At 41.0% G+C, this 27043-nt stretch overlaps 1 protein-coding gene across 1 annotated transcript in view; it reads left to right on the forward strand.

The window, feature by feature from the left end:
• The first annotated feature begins 7575 nt into the window (after positions 1-7575).
• Positions 7576-27043, forward strand: part of EXT2 (exostosin glycosyltransferase 2) — an 80337-nt gene continuing 60869 nt past the window's right edge. The window contains exons 1-7 of the mRNA XM_080394245.1: positions 7576-7743; positions 9700-10259; positions 10435-10524; positions 15457-15573; positions 19039-19234; positions 22613-22752; positions 23622-23715. Coding sequence (XP_080250371.1) covers positions 9724-10259; positions 10435-10524; positions 15457-15573; positions 19039-19234; positions 22613-22752; positions 23622-23715 — 1173 coding nt within the window. The 5' untranslated portion in view covers positions 7576-7743; positions 9700-9723. The remainder of the gene's footprint in view (positions 7744-9699; positions 10260-10434; positions 10525-15456; positions 15574-19038; positions 19235-22612; positions 22753-23621; positions 23716-27043) is intronic.

A 27043-nucleotide genomic window follows, 5' to 3' on the forward strand; every position in this document is an offset into this window, starting at 1 on the left:
AACAATCCTTGGTCCCATGAAATACATGCATCTTGCTTAGATTTCTTCTCTGTAGATCATTTAGGAGAAGGGTAGTATTGAGAGTTTACAGGAAATTCAGATAATTCTTTCATACAGTCTTTAAAATGGCTTTCATTTTACAGTTACCTTATGAGGTGGGATGTCCATGATTGATGGCTCACAGTGGCTCTGTTGATCTTGTCCTTCATCATTGCAGCTTTGGGCAGATAAGCATGTCATAATGAGTGATAAAAGCATATGTCTATATCATAAACCAAATTATTAAGGCAGAGGTAGCAAATAATTAATGCAACTGCACTTTGGTGAGGTGATGGTAAAGAATTTCCTGGACAGTGAGGAGAATCTGACCAGTGGCTGAGGAGATGATGGTGCTGCATGTGGCAGCTGTTAGAAGTAACTGATCACTCTCTCAGATGCCAGCAATGAGGCAAGGTTGGTGAGGTGATTGGTGAGTACAAGAGATAGTTATAAGCATCATATTTGCTTATTAGTTTGGTATTTGTCCATGTACAACATTTTTAAGTACGTTCTTTGAGTATTATAATCTATTTTCCATTTGCTCTTGGGTGTCCACAAAGCAAGCTATAGCACAAGACAGGTATTAATGGAATGGGGCAAGATGTACAGCTAAAACATAAATTACCTTACTGGTTTGCTCCCCTCTTATTTATGTATCCCAAGGAGGGTCCAAGCAACAAAGATTTAGGGAGAAAGCTCTTTGAAATGAAGAATGAGGTAAGACTCTATAAAGCATTACTTGAAGTGGTATTTCAGGGGATTCCTGTAACAAACTCAATCCATTAATGACCCCTAATTTTCTTTTCTTTTGGTGTTCTGGTCATTCCTATGGCTGGAGTATGTAAATATGCAACAGTAACAATTAATATGTTGTTCACCTGTAGATGTTTACTGCTTCAAAAGCAGGTTTATTGTACTGTGTCTGTGTGGAAGCAGCTAGTAAAGCACACCTCTCCACAGGAAAGAGGGTGTAATGCACTTTCAAAACCCTCACAGCTAATATAATATGGCCCAAAGTCACTTCTATCTGAGCTTGCTGTAATTCAAAATAACAGGATAGACATACACTTTGTTGCATAGAATATTTTCCATGTTTTTTTCAGGTTAACACCTGCCTGAGCTCTCCACTTAGGACTGTTAGCTCAGTCACAGAAACAGTAACTGGAAATGAGAATAGAGAGAAATGTGATGTTATGAGCCTGCTGTTGGAATAAGCAACATTTGTTCTGACTGTGCAAAACCCATAAATTTTAAAAGTGGCCTTTACTGGTTGAAAAGAATTGGTAAACATTTAGAAATTTCTGTATATATGTATATAGAAGTTAAATCAACTCTTATTTGCTGTAAGAATATCCTGACAGAAAAAACACAGGCTCTGCCTGTACAAGTTGTTTGTTCCTTCTGCTACCTCCATGTTAGATGTTCTCTCTGCTCACTATTTCTCATCATTATTACTAATGGCTTTCTTTTTCCTGTGTGGCAAATCTCTATGGGGGAAAAAAAAAAATGATGGACTGTCCACCCTGCATTTTTTACTTTTACCAGTTTGTCAAGCAATAGGCAAACAAAGCAGTACCTGAAATGAAGCCAGTCAGATCTACATTTTTTAGAATTGCTGCATTTCATCTAAAATAAGAAATACCATCAGGATGAGCATAACACTGTGCTTCATTGCTTGTGTCTGTGTCCATTGTAATTAAACAAGATGATAAAATCCACTTTGCATACAATTTTTGTGGTCAGATTATTCTTCATATGAGCACAGAGAAGACCGTAGATGGTTTCATGGTCCTTGCCATGTTCCAGTCTCTCTTGTTCCCCCCCCTCTTCCTCTCTCTACTCCAGAGAAATGTTCAGCAGTTTTAGGTTAGAGGTGGGAATTTCCTGTATAGCACTGCTCTCAGTCATAGACACTTCCCTAACATACATTTCGGGTCTACTCTTGATGTGGCCATGTTGTGGGAGGGGAGAATCTGTGAGTCTCCAAATTATTAACCTGCATAACATTGCAGTTATGTGAACAGCATAGATGGGGCCAATTCTAGATAAATATTTATGAAGGATCATGCAAGCTTAAGGAATGAATCTGTGAAGATGAGTTTTCCCTTACAGAAATGAAATAGATCCCAAGCAAAATATCTGCAAGGGAAAATACTAATAATTTAACAGTTCTCTACCTTAACTGAAGAAGGGCAGCTGCTCAAATGTACTGTATGATAGATCTTTTTTCTAAATAAATGCTAATACCTTAATTGTTGTATTTCTCTATTAGAATGCAACCATCAGAGCACACAGCTGTGCTGACTGCTCTGTGCAACCCCAATTCCCATAACCAGCCAGTCTCTTAAAACCTGCCTTGGGGTCAAATTATCACTTAATATTGACAATTTCTCTGCAGTCCTCCTCCAGTTACTTGGTTACAGAATTCCCCTGTCACTCTTGTGCTGCTGGCAGAGAGGGGATTTCATTTCGTCAGAGAGATGGTGGCACACAGGGGCTGGATATACAACCTTTTCACGGAGGAAGCTACATGAATCACACCCCCTGAAAATTTCTGTGTCTTAAGTATCAGGCATGCAAAAGGGTAAAGCTACTTTTGTGCTTTTAATTACATATGCTGCTATTTTGCTAAGATAGGCTGACCTAACAGGGGATTGTTGTGGTTCTTTCTGAAATGATTCAGACTGCACGACAAAGAACAAGGCAAGGTAACCCACAAGGATATGTATACAAAAAGATGCAAAAATCAGAGTGGCAAGATACACTTGTTCTTTGTTCCTATTAATGCTTCATTTGTTACCAACTTACATAAAATGCTGGCAACTGACTGATGACAAGATACTAGATTATCTGCAGCCAACAAATGTACTAAAAAGTCTGAGGTGGTTATAAATACTCTACTTTTTGTCCTCAGTTTGCCGGAATTGGTTATTCTTAGCAAATTGCCAGTCGACCTTATCAAAATGAAGAATCAAAAATAGACTGGAAAAACACTGCAAGGAAAGGCTATTTTTAGCTCTCTGTCTATTCCCTGCTGCTATCCAGCAAGGTCTGATGGCACAGCTCATGCACAAGCGCTTAGATATTCTAGGCAAATGCTTGTCATGACCTGTTCTTTCCCTGAATACCTCACTGCAGAAAGCATTCAATTGATTAAAGATTAATGCATCTGCAAACCGTGACAGCTGAAAGCTTTAGCAAAGGGGAAATGTACACTAACAGGGCATTTCTACCTGCATGTTTCTGCTACGTTATGGTTTCTTTGAAGGGAACCCTTGCTGCACCAAATCTCCTCATGTCTCACATCCTTCAGTGGGAGCTATGGCAGCAGACCTCCAAAGTATATTTATGTTGCTTTTTCTCTTCAATTCATGAAGGCAGTAGAGGATGTAGAGTTACAGACACTAGGCAGACCACTGTGTTGACCAGCACCATCAGTCACAAAACAGCAGCCCTGGAGGTATATGATGGACTGGCTCAAGAGACAAAACCATGCAATTGTCTGCTAGATACAGTTTATTGATCAGATTAATTATGGACTCAACTGATATAAACAAGGGTATCATTTGGTTGTAAGACATAAACAAGTCTCACAAAAAGACAAAACAGTGAAGGAAGGCAATGACCTGGCTGTTATAATATCCTGCTTTCTCTTATACTAGAAACTCTTCCATTTAGTCCAGAACCTTGTATATTGATAGTAGCCATTAACAAATTCTTCAGAAGGAAAAACTGAGCTATGATTTTTAGTTATGCTATGCCATGGGTTGAAAATAAGGTGGAAAAGATGTCCCCAAGCCATTGCCCCTTCATGCCTGCCTTTTAAAATTATCTTCTTTTATTGTAAAGGTGTTTTCAGGCTGTGCTGCTTCCAGCACTGACTGCACAAGGTGCACCATAATCTTACATGCAGCTGCTTTATGCGTGTGGGAACACCGTAGCAGAAGGCTCTCTGACCATTTTTCTCTTCTGTATACTGACCATTCTAGCTGAAAATACATGATGCTGCATGCGACAGCAGGCAAATGTATGCTGTGATGGTAAAGCCCTTAGAAACAAATTCCCAGATGACCCCCAAAGAATCATTAAAGGCAGGACATAAAAGGGCAAAGCAAAGAGAGGTGAAATATCTGATTTCTCTTGTGCATTTATAAAAAATGATAGCCCGTTATCCAGATGCTGATGAATATTTTTACAAGCTATAAATGGCAACCTGGAGTCTAAAAATAGACGCTGTGCTGCAGACTTGTCTGGCTTGGCTACATCACTAGAATATAAAAAGGCTCCCTAATGTGGTTTCAGAGAAATCTCTATCAAAACAGACTATGTCCTCCATTTTTTCTTGCTATTTTGAAATACAATAGCTGATGCTGCTTGCATTTTTTTAATTCTAGTTTTTAATAAAATCATGCTGCTTTCCAGATTTTCCTACAGGGATGAAACAATGATCAATCCTCCGTGAATATTTCAGCTACAGTTGATTTGATGCACTTTCCCTAGCAGAGAGGGGAGGCAAAGGAAGCGCCTGTGGGCACTGCATTGGGCTGATGCAGACTGCATCTGGCAGATCCTGGCCTCCCAGCTACACGTGGACCAGCCAGTGTCCCTGTCACGTTGGGTGGCTGCGGAGCCACCTCCCCAGCTCAGTCCCACCCAGACACGGCTGGGGTAACAAGTCCCAGGGCTGCAGGGATCTTGTGCTTGTTCCAGCAGCCCCAGCACATGAATGGTGCCCCTTCCAATTCACAAAATAATACACAGTCCATTCACCTTCCAGAAGGAGAGTTCCTGCCTCTGATATATGAACAGGGCAGCTCGCAGCAATTTTGAGCTGATGGGTTAAAAACAGAAACATGAGCTCTAACAAACCCTAGTAACTTGTGCTGGGGAGGAGGAAAGAGCCAGTACCAGCCCTCAGAAAGGATGCTTTAAGACCTATGAGTCCTTTCTGTTGTTGGCTTTGAATGTCACAAAAAGGATGAAGGAGATAGCAGCGAGCCTGAGCAGAATGCTAGATCACCTGCTATGCAACGTGTGTGAGAAGAGGTTGAGAGAAAGAAGCGAAGGCACTGCAGTGATAGCATTTCTCCTTTCTTGTGGGAGTACTGAGCTGTCTGTGCATGCATGTGGACAGCTTTGCAGAAAGCTGTTTTCCCAAGGGCAGGTGAAATGGAAAAGAACTAACCCATTGCTGACAGTCAAGACTGCTTAAGGACACTGTACTCTGTGTGTGTATGTGAGAGAGAGATTGAGACTCAGTTCAGAGATTTAAACCGGGGACAGATACAAGCCTTCTCCCATCCTTTCACAAACACGTTATAAGATAGTACATCATCACCTCACTATTGTACGTGAGATACAAATACATAAAAATGGATATAACAAAAATTGAAGAGGGGAATAATAACACATTTCAGGCCAGCAAAAGTTGACACAGAGATACACGTGGTAACAGTCTCTCAAACAACCCAGCATAACAGGACAGGATCAGAGGTGGTCTGCCTCGTATCCCAGACAGCAGGGAGCAGATGTTTCTGGCCCAGAAATCAGGCAACCAAAGGGGCTGCAGCAGGAAAAGATAGCATGGCAGGATATTACTGAGCTCTGGTAGCTCAGTGGCTGCTGCAAAGTTCTCTAGAGACCTGCAGCTTTGCAGAGGACTTGCTCCTCAAACAGCCCTTATCTGTCCTCAGATTAGCAGGAGAGGCGAGCCAGTAAACAGGTGAGAACTGTTTACAGGTGGGAGATGTAAAGTCATCCTTGTTTCTACCTCAGCAGCACTCAACATAGGGTCTGCTGGCATCAGCTCAGAGATCAGAGAAAGATAAAGAACACGGGTGCCACATGCAGGGACACTACACTGCTACTGCTGAAGCAACTCCACTGTGACATTGCACTGTGCATGGTTCAGCTGCAGCATCTTACCTGCTTAGGGACATGGTTTAACAATTGACTTGGCAGTTCTGGGTTAATGGTTGGACTTGATGATCTCAAAGTTCTCTTCCAACCTAAATGACTATGATTATTTATTTTTTTTCCCCGCAAGGTCTGTTTGCCCACAGACCAAGTAATCTCCCATTTTTGAGAATGAAATCAGTACTTGTGATTCCTGCACAGCTGAAGCTTTGTGCAATTAATTTGTCCTGCTCTGCCTTCTGCCAGGAGAGGGCTTGGTTCAAGCTGCTCTTGAGAAGGTGTAAGAGACTGCGTTGGTGAGAACCACCATCACCACGGCAGATATTTGTCTCAACATTGCTATAGCAGGAAACTCACACCATCACCACAGCAAATATTTATCTCAACATTAAGGCAGGAAGCCAACACCACTGCCACAGCAGAGGTTTATCTCAACGTTGTTAAAAGCAGGAAACCCACCAACTGACACCACGGAGCAGCAGGGGGAGCTAACCCTGAGAAACTTAACCAAACCCCTGTGCACGCGTCCAGACCTGGGGTCAAGGGGATCAAGGGGCCTGAAGACCTCTGAGAATCACCTGATGGTATTGGGCACGCACACCACCACCGGGTGGAAGGTGTGGTTAAGCAGAACAGCTCTTGACAACCCTGTAAAAGAACGGAACCAACCAATATTGGACAGAACGTTCCCCCACTGGACTTGGAAATGAATTGGACTGTTGGGACGCCGCAGCTCTAGGGTGGTAGCTATTGCTGTGAACTCTTTCATTCTTTCTTTCTTTCCTTCCTTTCTCTCTTTATCTGTCACTCTCCTTCCTTCGCATTTGCAAGCCTGTTGTCAGGCAAATAAAAGTTCCTTGGCTCTTGGCTCTGGTTTGAGTCTTAATTCTGTTCCCAAGAATACAAGCAGAACCTCACTCTGGTCTTGGACCGGCATGCGACAGACGGGTTTGGGGTTTTTTTCCCACTTCAGTAGTACGATACAGCAGACTGGAAAGTCACACACAACCCAGAAGTCCTTGGTCAATAAGAAAGCGCAAAATAGTTTTGGAGAGGCACACAGAACTGGAAGAAACTGAGTCACAAATGCAAAGGCATGGAAAACCTGCGTGGTGGTGTCTCATCAGTACAAACTTTATACACCCAAACAAACACTAACACTGTCCCAGTGAAGTGACCGGAGAAGCATCCCTCCAGCAGAGAGAGGCCTTCCCAAACCCCACAGCCAGGCTGTACTCACCGGGCTGGGCCAAATCCAGTGCAGTGCAGGCAGGAAAGTCACCAAAGGCCAAGAAAACTCCCCAAGGTGCGAAGCCAGCCTTGGTGGGGCTGGGGGCGTAGGGGTGGGGCAGAGGAAAGGGCAAGGCCCTCACCGGGGAGCACCGGCGGTTTGGAAAGACTGGCTTCCTGCCGCCAAAACCGGGCCAAACGCACCGGCAGGCTCAGCGGGGCGTCAAACTCCCGCACCTGGCGGCTGTGGGCGGGGCTCTGGCCCGCCCCGCCTCAGGCCCCCCGCCCCGCCCCGCCCCGCCCCGGGCCGGCCCCCGCCCTGCAGCCCGCCCTCCCGCCGCGCGGGGGCGCGCTTCGCGGAGGCGCGGCAGGACACCCACGCTCTTTCGGCTCCGGCGGGCCGCGCGCGTGCGCACGCCGGCCGTCCCTGCCAGGCCGGGAGGCGGCGGTGCCCGGCGGCGGGGAGCGACGGTGGCGGCGGCCGGGCGAGCCCCGCTCCGTGGGGCCGCCAGCGAGCTGGCGGCGCGGGCGGTGGGGCCCGAGCGACTGCGGGCGGAGGTGAGTCTGGGCGGCGGCGGGGGCGCGGCCCGCCTTGGGCTGTGGCGGGCGTTGCCGGCAGCCCCGGCCGTGCCCCGCTCCGGCGGGCCGTGCCTCCCGGGCCTGGCCGCGGCTCCTAAGGTGACCGTGCCGCCGGTGGGCAGGGAAAGCGGGAGGCGGGGGCGCCGCGGCGGGCAGGGGCCCGGCTGTGTGCCGGCAGTGCCGGGCAGCGCGGCCCCGGGGGGCCTGGGCCCTCCGCAGGCGGTTGTCACCGCCCGCTGCGCTGCGGCCCTGCGCCTTTCTGCCACCGTCCTGGCTGCTGCGTCTGACTCCTGTCTAATAGTCCACACGCGAGCAGGTCTTGTCTTGTGCCAGCAGGTTGCCCAAGTGGGTTGGGGGCCGTGTCAAAGCGAGTAAACGTTTCCTTGGGTGGAGAGTGACGCTTCATCGAGGCTTTTTCCCCCCTGGCTTAGGTCTGGACAGCACTGATGGGTGACTCAGATGCTGGCTGTGAATGTGTAATGTTTGTCATAACGCAGGTGGCTGAGGCGCTGTATCGGAAAGGAGGAATAACGTGGTTAATGGTCAGAAGGCTGTGGAAAGTATTTAGTTATAAAGTGAATGGTAGTGCAGCATTCTGGCATCCGCCCTGATAACAGCAGCATGCATGTATGGTCTTGTACAGGAGGCTTCTCGGTTTCCATCTCCAGAATCTGAATGTAAATTGGTGAGAGCCACTGTTAAAAGTGGAATATTAGCATCTGAGGTTATTTTTGTGCTGCTGTGTGTAAGCGCAGTCATTTCATGCATGAGCCACTCTATCCTAACAGTCTTTTGTTAAGCCCTGCCAAATGAACATAACCCAATTTGTTATAAAGACCATTCAATGCCTTCTTGATACTTTTGTTCATGTTTGTTGTCTGCCGTACAATTGACTGTCAGACTTTGTTTTCTCACAAAGTAAAATAACATCCCATTTGTCCAAAAGGAAAACACATAATTGTACCATCTATATTCTTCTTCAGGGAGAACATGCTTACTACATTTAAGAAGGTCCCACTGTGGAGAGTTCATGTTGATTTTATTCATTATGGAAGTTTTAGTTGAAAACATAAACAGTTTTCTGCATGCAACAAGTAGCTGGTTCTTCAGTCTGTAGTTAATATAAATTGCCTCTTGCTGGAACTAGAATTCGGTGTGTAAAAACTTGTAAGACACATCGAAGGTGACAGTAGTTGTGTGAGTTGGTTTGTGATAGTTTTTATTACATCGTGTTTTTAACTACAAGTGTTGGTCAGACTACAGTGAGCTATTACTTAAATGCTTTTCTTAGTGTGAGTGCAGTGTCAGCTCATAGAACACTTTATTTCCCTCAAAGGCATACTGACAGAGATGACATTTATTCCTTTTTCTTGCCAGAAGTAGTTCAGCATCATTCCAGTCAGATATGGTGGGGCTCCTGTAAAATTCGGTTTGAAGGCACCTTTACCTTAGGAGCAGTATCATGTTCCTAAGTTCTGCATGATGTCCTGCTGTAAGCCCTTTGTAGTATATCAAGGCTGTTTATCTTCACATGTAGATGTGTGTTTTATTTTTTTTTTAGTATTCCCTATGAATACACTTAGATGTAGATGGAGTGGTACCCGTGAGGACTCACCACTTCTGTGGTGCCTGAGATTTCTTCCTCCCTTTGCTGCCCAAGCTGTGTGCTTTTCTGACTTGCGACTGTTAACTGGCCAACATCATTCCTTTACAGCCAGGCCTAGCAGGTCAGCCTCATGTTGTCCTTGCCCAGTGGCACTCCCAGTTGGCATTTTGCATTCTGGTGGGATGTATGAGCATCTGAAGAATTTTTACTGTAATCTGCCAAGGCAAAGAACCTGTCTTGAAAGGATTAACTGGATGTTTCTCTGCATTGTGGCAATCATGTATCTCTTCCAGAGTTCATCCTAAAACTTCTCTCTTTCTGTTTTATAGAGACAAGAGGTAATTGATTCCATTATGTGTGCGTCAGCCAAATATAACACCCGGGGTCCAGCCCTCATCCCAAGGATGAAAACCAAGCATCGCGTCTACTACATCACTCTCTTTTCCATAGTTCTGCTTGGTCTAATTGCCACAGGAATGTTCCAGTTCTGGCCTCACTCCATTGAGTCGTCCAGTGACTGGACTGTTGAAAAACGCAGTGTCCATGATGTGCCTGTGGTCAAGCTTCCTGCTGATAGCCCCATTCCTGAGCGGGGAGACCTCAGCTGCAGGATGCACACCTGCTTCGATGTCTATCGATGTGGCTTCAATCCCAAAAACAAAATTAAGGTATACATCTACTCACTGAAAAAGTATGTGGATGAATTCGGGACATCGGTGAGCAACACCATTTCCAGGGAATACAATGAGCTGCTGACTGCTATTTCAGACAGTGAATTCTACACTGATGATGTCAACCGGGCCTGCCTTTTTGTGCCATCTATAGATGTCCTCAATCAAAACACACTCCGTATCAAGGAGACAGCTCAGGCTTTGGCACAGTTACCCAGGTACTTACTGAAACTACAGTGTGTGAATTTAAAGAACACAAAGTGGAAAAAGCTAAGGCTAATGCAGGAGGGGAGGCTGCTGTGAGTCAATGGCAGAGCTAGGCTTTGACAGAACCTATCATCCATATGCAGAGAACACCTTTCTAATTGTTGTCTGTTTCTTCTTTTGCCTTAGGTGGGATCGAGGCACAAATCACTTGCTCTTCAATATGCTGCCTGGAGGGCCACCGGATTATAACACTGCCCTAGATGTTCCTAGAGATAGGTATGTGTTTTGCTATGTTTGAATGCACAGATCTGGGTTTAAATGCCATTGAAGAAGCAACAAGTTCGGAAGTGCAGCCAATAGCAAAAGATGTGCTCCTTAACCTTTACAAAGCTGGAGTATAACTTCCTCCCCTGTCAAAAAACAGGAGAGAAGTGCCTGTCTTGTATAGGACAAGTGTTTGCTCCTGAAATTTGACAGTTTAGCTTCGTCTTATATGGGATGTGGCTGACAGCATTTGCTCTTAACTGTTGGGCATGCTGTAAGGAAGGAGAATGTTGAGGTTAGAACCTGTATCTTGTGTGAACACTTTACAGAATGTCACATTTGATGTATATCAGAAGTTCAAAGATGATTGCAGCTGCGACTTTCTGATAGAAGTCAGGTGCTTCAGGGCATTTTAAAGCAGCTGCGCTACTTGACAAAACTATGGTGTATTTCAATAGTTTTTTGTCTTAACAATTACACTATATTAGTAATCAGACAAATGCTCTTAATTATTCTCTGGAAAGTTTGGTTTGAAAGTATTTGCCAGAAATTTAAAAGGCGTGAATCCTGAGCTCAATTTTCACTTGCAGAATAGTTTACTTCTGGAAGAGGAAAAGAGGTTGTCAGGCAAAGAACAGGAGTAAGATGAACTTACTTAACTTAGGTACTGTAACTAGATATGTTTCTACTAGATTAGCCTATGTGTGCTTAGTTCTGCTGAGTTACGTCCAGTATAACCAGTCCCTCTCTTGAAGGTCAAGATTAATGTTCATCTCAGGCAATAAACCTTGCCTGAGATACAGGAACTTTGCTAAGACAATTGTGTATGGAGTATGTCTTTATTTCTTTGCACCAAACACGGTTTAAAACATCCTTCTAATGCCAGAACAGAATTTTTTTTCTGGACATGTTCAAAAAGTTAAGTTTACTCATTGTAATCGTATCACTAACTGTGAAGTAGGGCTTTAGTTTTTTATTTCTGTGTATGAAGTGTTATATGCACGTGGGTTAGCCTGAAGAGGGCAGTCAAGCATCATTCCTACGTGACTAAACCTGTTATCTGTTAGTAAATAATTGTATTTGTTATCTTCAAATTTATACTTCTTAAGGGGAATTTTCATTTGACAATGCTCTGTTTAATGGAATGGACTTCTTGGGGCCTGCAGATTTGTGGATGTGTGTGTCTATTGAAGATGTAGATTTATTAATTGAATGCAAGAGATTTCTTACACTGCATAATTTTTTACTTTTTTTTTTTTTTACTTTTTTGTGTCACATGTCCATTTATATTTGGCCTTACATGTCTTGGCATAGTATGCAGGAAATGTGTTATTTTGGTATGTGTTTGTTCTACATGTTTGTCATGTTAACATGGAAAGCAGAACAATTTGAATAAAAACAAATGGGTTTTGGCATACAGCTGTTGTTGTAGCTTGCCAAACTGACTTACCCTGCAGCTGTACGATCACTAGCTGTAATACATAAGAGAGGCAATAACAGAGAAAAGGTGGGACAGAGAAAAGGTGGAAACTCCTTTCTGTAGGTAGCCAACAGGCTGTATTCAGTGTAGTATAGAACCTGTATTACAGGTCACAGGTGAGAAGACAAGGGATCTGTGAAGAAATCAGCAGTATGGACCTAGTCCTGGAAGGGCCCGAGTACTGCAGTATGAAGTTACAGTATGATTTTGGAGACTTCTGGAGATCTTAGTTCATATTTAACAGAAGAAACAACCTGGTGTGAAGGACAGTTGTTTGTAGTATCAGAGGGTGAGAGGCTACAGGCGAAAATAAAGGTATGGTTTCGAATGACTGGTCTGAACTGTACCAGTACAACTCCAGAAAGACTGGATTTGTGGAATTTTGTGGATTATACAGGTAATATTTGTGAAGTTTGCTCAGGGAGCATGGCCTGCCTTCTCTATTCAGCACATATCTGAGATCATACATAGTTGAGTAGTAGTGGATCATGATGTTTGATAGAATTGTGTTCTATTGATTTGCTGCAGAATATTAATCCAGGTAAAATAAAATCTTATTCACAAAGGGGAATTCAGTTATATGATACTTTTGCATTTTGAAAAGTCTTTAGCTAAGTTACCTCACTAAGGCATTGTTTGTTCATTGAATCTTTAAAGTCAGTTTTCAAAGGCAGTGTAAAAGCGCTGTCAAAGATTGAAGTCTGCCTTGTGGGCATGAAGGCTATGTTGCTGGGATTAGCTGCTATAACATGTAATCTGACATAAAACTTAAAAAATAAGCTCTTTATTATTTATTAATAAGTGCTATTGAATTCCGTACAATAATGAGCATAAGAAGATTTCTTTTGCAAAGTTACTCTGTAGCTGTAGAATTGAACATATGAACTAAGATACTTTTTTATTCTGTTTCAGTTGATGAATTGTGTTTCAGTGACTTGTGAAGTTTGGCAGAAAGCTGATGGTGATGGCAGCTGGGCAGAAATGTTTAGAGTACAGACCAGATGGGTCACTTCCTGGAGAGAAATAAGCATCAATATCTGAAAAGTGGTGAAAAGTTGCTCAGAAACAGGCTCATTCCTCACTGATCAGTGCAATTTAAATAATATTTGTCTTGAGTACATTAGGAGTTAATATCTCTGCTCCCTTAGTGCACCACACAATGAAAATCTGAATGGAGTTATTTAACTGGTGTTGGTTCCCTGTGGGTTTATTTAGGTAAAAGTCTGCATGACACACACCTGCTTTCTCAAGGCTGACGAGGTGCTGTCATGTTTTCACCGGATCCAATTAAAACAATCTGGTTGTAGTTTCCCAGTTAGGGGGGGTTAAAAAAAGAGGAGGGGAATATGAAGTGCAAGAACAGCAACGCCCAAGCCAATTTTTTCTCCCTGCTTGTAACTGAGTTAAGACATGGATAAGACATGGAAAAGACATGGAACACATACCTTCAAGGGTAAGACCTAGTCATAGCAGCATTGTATGTGTCACCAAAAAGGGGGGCATTGGAAAGAAATCTAAAATAATCACTTAATCTGGAACATAAATTCTCACTCAGCACGTACTTGATTTGTCATCTCATTCTTGAGTTGGCTCATTTCTGCTCCTGCCATGGTTTGTGTTCTGAGTGAAGAGCAGTAAAGGGCAAGTTGTTTTGATTTTGTGATTGTCATCAAGCTGAAATGCATCTTGAATCCACATCCTCTAATCCAGAGCCTGGGATTTTCAAAGAGCTTCTTAAATGACATTTTTGATCGCTTGCTTGACTAATTGGGTAAAGTCACATTTATGGCAAAGTGTGATCCTGATGTTTGAAGACAGAACAATGGTGCTGCAGGTCAGAGCAGGAAGTGAAGTATCCTATGGGACATCTGATGGTGGTTGGAACAGGCAGAACATACTAGTGTTTATCTGGGGTGTCATGTTCTGATGGCAAAAAATGATGAGTCTTGGATGATAATTAAGTATAATGATAATCTGTTGTATGACATCTGTGGAAAAACTGCTTCTCCAAACACTATACTAAGGATTTCATTCAGTGATATCTGAAAACAAGAACATCAGCTAATGGATTGTCAGTGCCTCTTCCAGTCTCATCTTGACTTTTTATTCTGATGTGTCTGTTCTAATTACTGATGAGACATGTGCCTGCTCTGATCTGAACTGTGACATGTGCAGGCTTGTGATAAAAAGGCTTTTGGCTGTAATCATAGCTGTTACAATAGGGACAACTCCTCAAGATCCTTTCTGTAGTGCCTGGTGTAGTGGTGTTCTGCTTCTTTCCACAGAGAAGGAGAGGAACTGGAATTGGGGAAATACTTTTCTCCAGACTACTTTGTCTGGTACCTTAAGCAGACCTAGTATCCCTAGGACAATTTAAAGTGTGGCACACCCTCCTGTTTGGTGACAAAGGACTGGAAGTTTGATCAGCTGTTTGAGAAGTCCCACTAAAGAAGCTGAATCTGAGCTTCTTTTGGAAATAGGATTGCATGTTCATGGTGCCACCTGGTCACTGGAGATGAAATGGCAACTGAAAAGCTGATGTCCTCTGCTAGCATTTTTCAAAGAATCCTAATTTGGGACAGGAGATAGTAACAAGCCTGTGTTTTCTGGCATTGTGAATCATGCATTGCTTTCTTCTGTACACATTGTTCTCTTATGTCTCTTAAAGCTATTTTGTGTAGCAAAAGGTTGTCCCATCTAGGAAAAGTCACAGTCAATCAAGGTCATCCTGTTGGGAGGCTGAATTACGTGTTAATTTATCAGTCTTCAATGATTCCTGTGCTCTCTAGCAGGTTGCAAGCAGCCTCTACTTTGGAAGTTATTTTCATGGCATACAGGATTCTTGTCACATTTTCTGTTTATAGCATTTTTTTGTGTAATATAAAATGAAATAAATTTCGCTAGTTTGAATGACCACTTTGAAAATACAGTTGGAAATAACTCCCATTTTATTATCCAGCTTGAGAAGTCCAGAGTCACTGTAAGCTGCCAAAATGCTATGCTATTGGACCTAGACTTGCATCTGAAATATAGTTTGTCTCTAACAATTCAAGAGCTGTTTTATTGCCGATGTTGAGGAATACGTTAACTACTATAAATAATTAAGAATGTATTTCTTTAAATTAAAATTGACTTAGGACATGTAAGCTTGCAAACATGCAAAATTATCATAATGACGGCAAAAGATTAAATTTCCCTGTATTAATGCAAAAATGGTCCATTCCTTGGTGATCATACGCAATTGTAAGCATCCCTTTGATGAGTATATCCAATCTAGCAGTAAGCCCAGTTCACAAAAACTAAAGTGAACCAAAAAAACTGCATGAAAAACACCACTGACAAAAGCTGAGGGAAAAACTTACCTCAAAGCATGCATCTTTTTGATATTCTGGTAATGAAAATTGGTAAATTGTGCTCTGAGTTTGAATGGTATACTGTTTAAGTTACTTTCTTGTATTTTTCAGAGCTCTTCTGGCTGGTGGAGGCTTCTCCACATGGACTTACCGGCAAGGCTATGATGTCAGTATTCCTGTTTACAGCCCGCTGTCAGGGGAAGTGGATCTGCCAGAAAGAGGACCAGGGTAAAGCAATTCCCATGAATTTGGCAAAGTATATTTGATGTCATGTTTAATATTGAAGCTGATAAAATATAAATATAGCTGTTAACTTGTTTGGCTTGGGCAGTCTTTTAAAGAGTTGCTTTTAATAGCTCTTGCTATTAAAATATATGATTCCAATGCTAATGGCCTTGGCTAATCTGCCAATGTGTGGTTTACCTATGAACTGATGATATTTTTGGAGTGATTCTGTTTTTCCCACTCTAGAAACTGAACTGTCCAATATGACAGCCTGATAGTGTTTCTGGTAGAATTAGATTCAATATTTCCAGTCAGCTGACAAGTTATTTCAGATATAAATAAGAGTAGTTGTTAGATGTTTGGTTTCTTTAAGGTATAAGTAAAACAGGGCAGTAGTTCAAAGCAATATAGATTCCCTAATAAATGAATGCTTCAGACAATTTATTTTAGGATACTTAAAAGCAAAGTGTACTAGGAAAAGATCGCTATTGCAATGATAAAAGAAGTATGCTATACTTCCGTTGTAGCTTTGAAGAGAAGGAAGGGATCATGGGGATCAACACGAGTGCCTCAGTATCAGCCAGTGCAAACTTTGAATGAGTAATAGGAGAATAGGAGCAAGAATGTGATCTTTACCTCTGTATGTCTTGCGGATACATTCTTTGTAAATCAGTTTAGATGTTTTGGTGTTCTGAAGTCCTTTCAAAAAGACATTGAGAGTTTGCAACAGGAGAAGCCTGTAAATACAGCTATGAAGGGAAGAAGTTCTTACAGAATGTATCTTGAGGAGGTTAGTATGGTTAGCTCATGAAAAAGAAGAAAGAGAGCCGATTTGATTATGGGAATAGTTACACCCAGAGTTTAGAGTACTGATCTCTTTTTCTTTTTTAAAGTAATATAGTAAGACACAAACACATACAATGCCCCCAACCTTGGGAGTGAGACAAGTGGGAAATAAAGCACTAATTTTAACAAGGAATGTAATTAGCTATTAAAATGAGCTACGCTGAGAAGTGGTCATTTCTCTAATCCATTCATGTCTTCAGAACAAGAATAGGTAGAAGTCTGGAAGACATGTTTTAATTGATCGTGGAAGACTGCTCTTTGAATATTTCATAAGCTTCCTAATTACACAGCTGAAAACATTTCACTGTAGCATATAACAGAGGCCTTACCTTTGTTAGGGTTTAAAAGATGGTCTGATGGAGGCAATGGGGGTAAATGACATGTCCACTGTTTATGGAGATCAAGTTTAGAAATGCAGAAACTTTAGGTCCTTTTTTCTGACAACATCCTGGAAAGAATATGAATTATTAAAGTTAAAAACTGTGATTGAAAGGGTGCTGCCACTACTGGACACGAAAAGTTAGTGCACTTTGGCTTCAATTGTCTTCTCCTCTGGTACGAGCAATGCTGTTGCTCAGGGCTGCTCCAAGATATGCAGTCAATTACAGGACAAACTCATGCAGCAGTGGTTTGCTTTGCTCACACCCTTTATGTTCACACTTGTGATGCTCCTGGACTAGGTCAGTAGTGGGGCATCTGGTTGCATCCCAATTGATTCTTTATAGATCTCAAGTATTACAGTCTGACACAGAGTGAAAGCATGTCTTGTATTTCTGTGTGGAAAGCATGAACGTGATGATAGGCTTCAGCATGTATAGAACCGATTGTAAAGAGATACGCGGTCATATTGTTCGTATCCATGTAGTCAGCTAAATGCTATGTCTGGTTTTAGGCTCGGTAAGAGAAACTGTTATGTGGGAGCTGATGTAATGTATGAGTCTGTGTTTGGTGAAGGTGTTGGAGCTTCCATGTTCTCAAACTTGGCTTTTTTTTTTTGTGAGGAACAGACTGTAGCCTCCGGAGTACCATCTAGTGGGCAGTGAGCATTAGTAATTGAAACACGTTCACAGGTTCAGTTGCTTTTTGCAGGATAACTGTGGCAAGGGAACGATGCTCAGAGTTCAGGCTTGCTTGGGATAAATCATTACGTTCCACTGTACTGTTATTTCCTGGGAGCTGGGGCGTACTTTCTTTTGTAGCAAGATTTGATAGCTAGATTTTGAGTGTCATGATGACAGTTTCAAGGCAAAATTTGGTTTTAAACGTATACACAAACAAACCTGCATAATTTTTAAGAGGTTATAGGCATTTATTATCACTCATCTGCATCAGTATTTCCTTTTCTTTTGAAGCAAATCCTTTTTTATTCCTCTTACAGAGCTGGACTAAAGGGGTTTGAGTTACTCTCCTTTTTAGTTGGATTGTTTAAAATGTTTTAAATCCATCTCTGCTAGAAATATATATTCTGTAGAGATGCTGGTAACAAGTTGGTAGCAGCTGGAGACTTGGGAAAAAGAGTATTTAAAAAAAAAATCTATGCAAGTCTCATCTGTTAATTGGAGCAACTAAAGTGACCAGCATGAAAATGAGTGGAGGTGAGAAGAGCAGCAGGAGCGGTCTGACTTTATAAAGTGTGTTTTTGTATGTGTTTTCAGAGCTGTAAATTAAAGATAGCATCACGTGGAGTAGAACTGGAATTCTAAGTGCAGGCCTCATGTTTCCTGTGTTCTTTTGGCAGCATGAGGGCAGGCGCTCGCTGTGTGTTCCTTTCAGTGGGGAGCTGTAGAGCAGTCTGACTTAACTGACACGTTTAAAAAGGAAATCAAAGCAGATGAGAATGAGTATAACAATTATATGACATGCTATTTTCCAATATCAGCATAACTTTTTAAAGCAGTGAGCACTTAATTTGAGACTGTATTCCCGTGTGTTTTACCTCCAAAGTTAATTAGCATCTTGAAACACTTCAGTATTAAGGCACATCTTAAATATTCACATTTTTGGAATATGGTAGGAGTTGAAAGTGAATGGGATAATGGACCTTCAACTTTGTCCTGGAAATGTTGCCTTTATGTTGCCCAAAAGAGAGAAAGCCAAATCACAGCTAATGAAATGAGCTTGTCCTGTTACTGCTGTCACCGTATCAAGGCTGAAAAAGAGTTGTCAGTTCAGCATCTTTTTTCAGTTAAAATTGATGAGAAAATACATGGGAGAATAAACTAGCAGCAGCTTTATGTGTGTTATCTACTTTGTTATAGTAGACAAGCAGCAAACAAAACAGACAATCCTGGCATCAGTAGCAAGCTGTTTTAATATGTAGCTAAATAATGCTTATTTCAGTTTATAATAGAGCTTATAATGCAAGTGCCTGTTCTAATGTAATAAGCATTCTTTCCAAGTGCAGATTTATTCAAAGTTGTAAATAATGCTGAACCACTTACTGTCCAAGATTTAATTATATTGCATCATTACACTTCCCAGCCTTGTTTGAACATACAGTCTTGGCAGTGTGTCCACATAGTTAATCTTGCTCTGCTTTTCCAGGATGGAAGGGAGTGTGTTCTAGAGCATCTTGGAAGTAAACTCACAGTGCTGTCAGGTAACCTTGCTGTGGTTTTTCAGTCCTCGCAGGTATTTCATTCTGTCATCTCAAATGGCTCTGCACCCAGAATACCGATCTGAGTTGGAAGCTCTTCAAGCTGAAAATGGGGAATCAGTGCTGATCCTAGACAAATGTACAAACTTGTCAGATGGGGTCCCTGCTGTTCGCAAACGCTGTCGCAAGAATCAAGTCTTTGATTATCCTCAAGTGCTTCAGGTAAGGCTGTCTGTCCTGCAAGCTTCTCTTCCCCTTGGTTCCTGTCAGCTGTGGAGCTCTTCCTGTTTAGCCCTGCTAACGTACTTCCTTATATTTAGTTAACTTGATGGCTATGTTTTGAAACTGCATAATTTGTTATGTTAGCTTGGATGTTATATCTTAATTTTACTCTTATTAAGAGGGCAAAGAACTGTGAACTCAAACTGATATACGCGCTATGCTATAGTTTTAAAACACTGCTTGTGTATAACAGCTTCATAAGATTGGTCCTGGTGGGCTTCTAGTAACACACGACAATGTTGTGTAAACTTAAAAAATGATATGAAGATACTGCCAAATACAGCAGCAATGGGAGGAGAAACTTTTGGAGGCCAGACAAAATTGCTCATGTTAAAATTGGGGAAGAATATTGGAATCTACACCCTCTGAATAACTGGCAAAATGACCTTCAACAGGCATGAGTTTGGAATTGTTTTCTTGCATATGACAATCCAGGCCTTGCTAGGTGAAGCTTGGAACAGGGGATGGCTTTGTCAATTGGGAAGAAGATGAAAATGAACTTTAAAGAGCTTATGCATAGATTTATTTGGGGGCAAAAGAGAGTGCTACATTTAAGGAGAGTTGGTCAGATTATATTTTTTGTAAGCAGTTTAGTAGTTATCCATACAGATAATTCTGTAGGGTTTATAACAGACTAAGCTAGAAGACTTGTCAGCAAGCAGCTACGAAAATATCTAGGTGAAATATGGTTCATGGCCTTGGCCCAACTTCCAAAGGCCTTTTGATGTGTCACTGAAGATAAAACTAGATGGCGTTCTCAGAGCCCTGTGTCTCTTAGCAGTTCACTAACGGGGAGGTGCTTTGGCATGTAGTGTGGTGGAGTGAGTTATGCCATAGGCCACTGTGCTCTGTCTGTGGCCACCAGCACATAATCTGTCTTTGAACTTCAGCAAATGATGATAAAATAACAAACAAGCTGAGGAAAGGCAAAGTTTCCACCCCTCCTGTTATGTTTTGGAGGAAATATGTTTAAAATTCCTTCTGGAGGAGGGGGAGAGGGAGGAAGAGGTCACCTTGAGTCCTAAACTTTCAGCCAAAAGGGAAAAAAACCCACCCAAACTTATTTGCTTTATTTCTGTAAATACAGACTGGATTGCTCGAGGAGTGCAAGTCAGGGAACCTGTATCTATATCTTGCTATATATGATTTTATAACTCAGAAGAGGGCTGGCACATGCCGAGATTGTTAAAATACTTTCCTTTGCAGAGCCCTGCATCTCCCTTTGGAATGTCTGGCCGATAACAGTGGTGATGCGAGGGGATGGTATTTATAGTAACCTTTGTCTAGACAGGAAAAATGGTTATCTGGGCAGATGAGCATGTGTGTCCACATCTGGAGTTTTGTTTTTTTCCTCTCCCAGACCTTACTAGAGTCTCTTACACCTGCTGCTGTGTGATCTAGTGAGTCAGTGTTAAAAGGTGTGCTCCTTCTCTCAGCTTCTTCCATTTCCGCACCCTTCTTTTCCTTCTCCTCTTCTCTGAGAGTGGGGGAAGGGGGGCTGCAATGACAGTTCATCCTTTCCAGTGCTGCCTTTACAGACTTCTTACTAGACAGGCTCTTGGGCTTCTGGGTTTCTAATGCTTCCTGTTTCCAGTCCTCTCTTGGATGAGGTTTTCAAGACTTTTAGTACTTTATGGGCATGAATGCAGGTCTTACAATTGCATTAAGAAACCAGTGAAGAGCCAGAAAACCGCCTTGTATTTTCTAGTTCCATTTTGATGTTTTGCTGCCCTGCTGAGCCTCCTGGCTCCTTTTCCTCAGGCCACAGAAAACAAGCTGGAAAGATGTTTTCTTATCTGCGGGAGCCTCTGTATCAACTTTATAATTTTTTTCTTAGACTTAGGGATACTGACTTGGGATTTTTCCTTGTTTGTGTAGTTGAACTCTACAAGCATTTGTTTTGTGATCTTGAATCTGTAGCAAGATTCCTCAGTGGCAGTGAGATCTAAAGTCCCTGTTTACAGGGTGAGTGCAGCATAGTCAGGAAATCTTCTCTGTTGCAGTTTAAACTCATGGCTTTTTGCCTTGTGTGTTGTGGACATGTGAGTAGATTATGTTCTTCCTTTTTGCAAAATTTTTTATATCTTTTAAGTTCCCTTTAGCAATCTTCCTCCTGCCCTCACCCCTTCAGAATACATAATATTAATATAGTCAGTCTTTCATTGTAGATCATACTTTCAAGGTAAGTAATCATCCTTTTTTTTTTTTTTGCTCCTGAAAGTGCATTGCCCAAGACTGAACACACTTCTCTGTCTGAGGTCTTTTATTACTGAGAAGAGCAATTACTTCACGTGTCATAGATTGTACTTCTTTTTGCATTCTAATACAACCTGTGGGTGTAGCATTTTGTTTTTTCAACAGAAAAACATTGCTGACATACGAATACCCTTTCTTTTCGTGTTCTTTTGTAGGAAATGTCCTTTTCTGCAAAATGCAAAACCTAGGCAATTACTTCATGCTTTATATTTGTGCCGTTGTTTATTTTTATCTAAGTGTTGAGCCCTGTATGTATTGATAGATTTTTTTAGTCAATTTATCCATATAATGTCAAACTCTTAATTCCATTATCCATTATGCTTGCTAATCCTGTAAGATCATAGATATTGTCAGATCTAGTAGGTATGGTCTTAATTCTGCTACTTGGTTAACCAAGGGACACACTGAATACTGTTGCACCTAGGAAGGATTATTTGGCCCATCACTGTTTTACCTGTGAGCCACTGCTAACTGCTTTATACTTAGAGTTCTGTATCTATAACTTAGGTAGCTATAAAGCCTATGAGGGCTTTATCTAGCCCATGTTTTCTTAATTTGCTTATGAAAATGCTATCGAAGATGGCAAATGCCTTTTAAAGTTGAGATTTGAAATCTCTTACTTCACTGCTGTCTGTAGAGCTGGATTGCTAAGAAAATTAGATTGGCTACATACAGTTTGTACTCAATTAGTTCATGTTGGTTGTTGCTCATCTTGTTATGCCAAACTTTCAAAATGTTTAATTTAGTCTTCCCCATGAATTTTCTCAATTAGAAATCTGAAGTTCGGTCATTAAAATAAAGCATAGTCCTATTAGCTGATTTGTCATCTCTCCATTTAAGACATTTTTGAGCCTGTAGAAGATAAAGTTGGGTAATTATTTCGAACTAGCTAATAATGCAGGAAACACTGGTTGCACAGAACAAGCCTGTTTTCCTTTTGACTTGTTTTTTTGTGAGGGGGAGGGCAGGAAAGCATAATGCATATATACTTACACAAGTAATACAAACGTAACATTTCCTTTTTTTCCCCTCATCTGTGCCTTGGATACCATTTGTTGACAGGAGTCTACGTTTTGTGTAGTTCTACGTGGAGCCCGTCTGGGACAGGCTGTGCTAAGTGATGTTCTTCAAGCTGGTTGTGTCCCAGTCATCATTGCTGATTCCTACATTTTACCTTTCTCTGAGGTTCTGGACTGGAAGAGGTCTGTACTCTCACTGTTGTACATCAGACCACTGCATAAGAGACTTCATTGCATTCAGTGATTTGAATAAAATCTGTGTGATCAGTCAAGTGTACTGGGGGTTACAGGGAATAGAATACAGACTATGATACGTGCAGTCGTTGCCTTTGATATATTATGCATCAAGAATAAGAGAGGAAAACAAATGAAGCAGAGATGACAAAACATTTGATTATCCTGTAGCCAATTGTATTTTTTCTAAAAGGGACTTGCTTTATTATCTTGTGCTTGAATTCAGTGAGGACTGGTCTGCCTTCAAGCTCTTTTAAAGAAAATATATACTAAAAATTGCACCATGTAAATGTTAAATTCTTTATATTGTATCATGATTCCTAAGTTCATCTGAGACTGAAAGGCATAATTATTTTGTAGCTGAATACACTGTATTAAGAGCTTAGATTATTTTTCCATGCATACAGTATGCCCAGTTACGTGATCTTGGGATAATATGTACAAAGATTACTCGTTTTTATACATTGCACTGTATATGCTATTAGTGTTTGGTCACTCCAAAAATCTCAGCTGACAGCAAGTCAGTGGGAATCCAGAGAAGAGAATTCAGGATTTCTGGTCTCTGTCCCTACCATATTTATTGAATTGTTTGTATGGATCAGTCCACAGACTTTTGTGGCATTATCTGTGGGCAGACAGGCTAGTGTTGTGAAAGAACTGCTGCAGAATTAATTAATTACATTGAGAGAAGACTGCTTGTTTCTGCTAATATCTGCTGAATGTGCCTTACTAGAACAGGGTAAGATTTGGGTTGGAAAAGCAGCTCACATCTTTTAAGACATTTCTTCTTGTCTTACCACTTGTTTTGTTTCTTATAGGGCCTCTGTTGTTATCCCTGAAGAAAAGATGCCTGAAATGTACAGTATTCTGCAAAGTGTCCCCCAGCGACAAATTGAAGAGATGCAAAGACAGGTAAAATAATGCACTGTCTTTATTTCCCGTTATTTATGGTTGCAGTGTATGTTCATACACCTGCCTTACTATGAAATCTGTTGGCATGCAGAAGCCTCCATTGTACTCTCATGTTAATATTTTGGTTATTTGACCATCTACTTTCTTTTCAATGTTGTATGTCTACCCATCACTGGTGCAGCTAAATGTGTTGAACAGCACCTGTTGATCAGTACTACATTACCCATCAGGTCAGGAAGTTAAGAGTATTGCATATGATTGAGATTGCAGAAGAACCCTTCAGTAGACAGGGTTCAGTTACTCAGGATGGATTTTCTCCAACCTACTATGTTAATGTACCTGCTGTTGTGTAATATAGGTTCTTTAGCATCATCAGTGGTCAATGCCTCCCCATCCTGGGTTGCGGCAAATCTCCTGAAATGTGAAATTGAGGGTTTTAACTATCTGCTTTTTCACGTAAAGATTATGTGGTATTTGCTGTGAGTGGAGATGGCCAGTTCCTATCAAACTCCTCTTTCATTAATTTCACTTTTTCTTGTGTCCCCTGTGCTTTCTTAATGCACCCTGGGATGGAAGCTGTCCCTGAATGCAGGTGTACTGCCTACTCTTATATATTAACGTATTTCTGTGAAATCACAGTGTATATTTTTTTTCTTTTTTTCTACATGGTACTTAAATTTTATTAAAGAAGTTCAAGAGTCTGTATCTCAAGAGAAGCTTTGGTTTGTAGATGAATTTTAATGCCTGAAAATGTGAGGGAAGCATTAAGTCCAAAATACTTTTAACTAAGTTGACAGTTCCTCTGAGAGGGAAATTTTACTTATTTGGTGACTGGAAGAGCTGAGATCACGATCTGTCCAAACTTGTGAATGAAGTCTCTGTTGGCTGGGTATATAGTCAAAAGGAAACCTCTTCTAGTTTACTCCAGTTGATAGAAATTCATATTTATTAGCTTTGCCATTATGGACAATATCATCATCAGTTGCTTTAATTGTACAGCTTGCACATGAAGTGTAAGCTGAGGACTGTTAGCTGTGTGAGGATTTTCATGAAGTGTGAAGAGTTTTATTGTCAGATTCAGGGATGGGATTCAGCCATGTTGTTCTTTTGGTGGCTGGAATATATAGATGAACATTTTTGGGCCTGCAAAGAAGGCGTTGTGCTATATGGTAAACTTGTACCTAGGACCTTTCATTCTTGTCACCTTGTTGTACTTGAGCATATATTGTTATGAGGTAGGGAGATAGTGTTCTTATTGTTTATCCCAATGAGGAACTGAGGCATAGAGAAAGCAAAAGCTGGGTATGTAGGGAAAAACTATCTCATCTCAGCTGACTTTTAAAGATGCATGGGATTTCTGTGGTCAGATATCCGCAAGAATTGTGAAGACATGTTTCTGAAACTCCCTTACCCAACTTTAGTGACAGTCATCTTTTGTATGGTCCTTGTGAAAAATGAGCCAAGGCACCGTTTTTCAGGGTGTAGCCTACAACACTCTAGTTACTTCTACCTAGACAGTGTTAAAAGCTCCACAGTGTATTAATACTGGATATGTGTGGAGAAGAGACTCTCAAATTTAGCAGTAAATACCTTTTCATACAGGAATTCTGTTGCCAGCTTCACTTCATTCTCTGTACAGAGAATCTGCAAGTATTACAGCGGCCATCAGAGGTCTCCTTTCTCTTTAGCGCCTTCACACAAATGAAGTTTTTTGCTCGGGCCCATTGGCAAAACCAGTTGCCACCAGGGATGGCAGTTGAAAAAAGTAGCTTTACTGTTACAGCTCCTAGAAACATAATTTTGCTTTATTTTCTTTTTTTCTCTGACGTGAATGAAGAGATGTTAACACTAGGGAGTTTTGGCTAATAAAGCTTTAAAACTGACATTAATAGTCTGTTAAAGTGTGCGTTGATTTTCTTGTTGTCCATTTTACTAATATTATAAAATAATCATTTCAGGATAGTGTTGTCTTTCTGTGGAGAATGCACTTGACGTTGTAAACAGCTTAAACAGTGATTTTAATGTGTGAAGTCAGGAAACAACACTAGTATGTAAAAAAAAAACAAACAACAAACCAGCCCAAAGAAACAAACTAAAAAAGCCTAAACGTTCCAATGAAGCATACCAAGAACAATCCCCTCAATTCAGATTATCTATACGTTATCTCTGTTATCTGTAACTCCATAAAATTAAGTTAAAATAGAAGATATTTTAATACCCAGAATGTAATTCTAGTCTGTGTCTGAATTTTGTTGGGTTATAAATGGTTTGCGGTAGTCATTGCCACTGGGTTCAAAGCATCACTGAACATATTGGAAACTGTGATTCTATTGACTGACGGTGGGAAGCATGTTTTTCTAAAGCTTTCTCTCACATCGGGATACTTTTTCTGAGGATATAGTCATGTATTTTGCTATTAAGAGCATCAAAATGAAATCACGAGCCCTTTTTCTCTTGTCTTTGAGAATTTATTTCTGTCTGCATATTGAGGTTACTTAAACATCTTATCTATACATTTCACATCCTGTCAACCTTACTTACAAGGTCAAGTCCTAATGTAAGTATCCGTGAAATTCTTCTGCTGATACATGCTTCTATGTTCTAGCTACCTGATGTGGTGAAAAAGAACTTATTGACTGATACCATGTGGACATTCAGTAACCTGATTGCTTTTCCTCATTAATAAATATGCACTAATATTCCACCTGTGCTACAGATTTTTGTATCCTTCCTCATCATCAGTCTCACAGTAGGGAGCAGTTGCACCCTTTCCTTGCTTCTTTTGATCTAAATGGTTTGGGAAAGTATCTTAGGAGTTTTTGGCTAGACAAAATGTATTCCCAGTTTTTTTCATTATCTTCACTGCAGCAACAATATACAGGAATTAATGAATAAATATTTACAAAATAAGGCTAAAGCGATGATAGAAGAGAGAATTTGAAGTTGGAATTAGCCTTTTGAGGAAGCTGGTGCTAAGGGCAGTTCAGAAGCAGAGTGAATTTATCATAAGTGCTCTCATTTGTTTGACAGGCAAGGAATTCCTAAAAGGAAACTGAACTAATACTTGTTTATAGAATGAATGTGCAGATGATCTGGAGTGATTTATATATGTTTTCAGATGTGATCTATAGCAGCTGATTATTCTGATTAGCCATGGAAGGACAACGAAAACTTCAAAATATTCTGGTTTTGCAAGTAACCCATATTTCTCAACAATATTTAAACTACTTTATTTTTCTGCTTCAACTTCAAGGGTTAATAATGCTTGATACACAATATTTTGATATTTATTTTTTGTCAAGTGGAAGGGGACTGACTGAAGCTAGTC

The sequence above is a fragment of the Falco punctatus genome, assembly GCF_963210335.1.
Source record: "Falco punctatus genome assembly, chromosome: 7".
In the NCBI taxonomy this organism is placed as follows: domain Eukaryota; kingdom Metazoa; phylum Chordata; class Aves; order Falconiformes; family Falconidae; genus Falco; species Falco punctatus.